General features: G+C 56.3%; 1 protein-coding gene across 1 annotated transcript; it reads right to left on the bottom strand.

Moving 5' to 3' along the window:
- Positions 1 to 6: 6 nt before the first annotated feature.
- On the bottom strand, positions 7 to 1804 carry LOC110391921 (early activation antigen CD69-like; the record flags this gene model as incomplete). The annotated part of the gene is made up of 3 exons (XM_021383879.1): positions 867 to 1804; positions 674 to 769; positions 7 to 413 (listed from the first exon to the last, which is right to left on the bottom strand). Coding segments are annotated over exons 1-3 (549 nt in total), but the record flags the coding sequence as incomplete, so codon positions are not given.
- Between the last annotated feature and the right edge of the window lie 6 nt (positions 1805 to 1810).

Here is a 1810-nt window from a genome sequence, read left to right on the forward strand (position 1 = left end):
GCTGCGATGCTGTGTTGGGAATGGCGTGGACAAAGACCTCCCCCTGGAGCTGCGCGGCTCAGGACAGCGCCGGGTGGGTGCAGGGAGGGGGGAGATGAGGACGGGACACTGTCCCTGCGCAGCCTGCTGCTTTCCACAAAGGCATCTCCTCATGGCTTTGGCATGGGGCAAATTGGGGGGCACCGGACCTTGATGAGCGGACTGGTACTGGGGCTCACGCCCCGCTCTCACCATCTCCTTCTTGGTGTCTATGGTGGCCAGGGAAGCTCCGAGGCGCTGGCAGTGCTCCCTGCTGCTGTTCCAGTCACTCTCTGTGTCCGAGAAATAATAGCATTTCCCTTGGAAACTGACCCAGGCGTCGGGGCACACGTAGGAGAAGTGTGGGTGAGATGACCGCAACAGATGCTGGAGCACTGACAGGGAGAAAGTTGGGCAAGTGAGAGGCAAAGAACGATCCCCTGCAGCAGATGTGGGGCCTGGGATGCACGGACATGGGGCGATGCCCTGGGAACGGCTGCAGAGGTTGGGAAGGTGGAGCAGAACGTGGTTTAGGGCAGCGCGTGGGCGCCCCAGGAGCTGGGATGGGGGCTGTGCTTGGGGAGCAGCTCAGGGCGCTGGGAACCCCATCGTCCCCCGTCCTACAGCCACACTAGGGATGCTGGGGGGCACTCACCTATCACAGGCACCAGCGTGACGATGACGCCCACCAGCACTCCACTCACAAAGAGCAACAGGGCGGTTTTCCTTCTGCCCACATTCCTTTTGCAGCCTGGTGGGGCAGAGAGCAGATGGGCTCGGGCTCTTTTCCCCCATTCAGCCCTTTCCTGCTGCGTACCAGCAGAGAATCACAGATTCTGTTCTCTTACCCCATTGGTTTTCTTGTTGTTTTTCTTCTCCATGGGAATACAGCATTGCTTCCTGCTGTGGCGTATCTGATTGTTGCTCTCCAGTTGCCACAGTGTGGAAGTGTTGGATCGTGGAGCTGAGATCTGCCCGTCCTGTTCTGGGAGCTGGGAGAGTGGGCGGGAGGGAAAGGAGCTGGGAGCGAGAGAGGGGCGTTGAACATGACTTTAAGTATCACAAGGGAGTAAAAGTAAAATCGTGCCTTATCAGCATCCATAGCTGAAAGATCCAGATCCACCTAAAATGCACCAAATGGAGCTAAACAGACGCAACTGGCCCCCAAGTGGGGACACACTGCCCAAAATGCATGGAAATGGCAGCAAGGAGACTCAAAAGAGACAGGAACAGTCCCAGAATGCCCCAAATCAGAACAAATTGACCAAAACTGCCTTAAAGCGACCCAGATATGAAGCAGGCTCAAATGGACACAAATGGCCCCGGAATGGCTCAAAAGGCATCAGAATGGCCCCACATCGATTCAGGGTGAATCCACAAGGCCCCACAATTGACCCAAAAAGCACAAGGGTGACCCAAAGCGCCCCAGAACAGCTCAAAATGAACGGAAACGGACCTGGTGGGCCGAAAAATGGACACAATTGGCTTTCAAATAACTACAAATTGACCCCAACATGACCCCCAAATGACCCCAGCACAGCCCTACATGGGCCTGAACGGCCTAAAAATGGTGCACATGGCACCAAAGCCATCCCAGAATGACCCCAAAATGCCCAGAGAACGGCTCCCAAACAGCCATGGATCAGCCCCTCGATGCCCAAACCACCCAAAGCAGCCACTGACAGCCCCAAACAACCCCCACCTTGTACTGACATGGCCAAACATCCCGACACGGCCCGAACAGCAGCGGACAGCCCCGAAATAGCCCAAGTGGCACAAAGCCATTCCAAAG

This window comes from Numida meleagris, unplaced genomic scaffold (genome assembly GCF_002078875.1).
Source record: "Numida meleagris isolate 19003 breed g44 Domestic line unplaced genomic scaffold, NumMel1.0 unplaced_Scaffold638, whole genome shotgun sequence".
Classification (NCBI taxonomy): Eukaryota; Metazoa; Chordata; class Aves; order Galliformes; family Numididae; genus Numida; species Numida meleagris.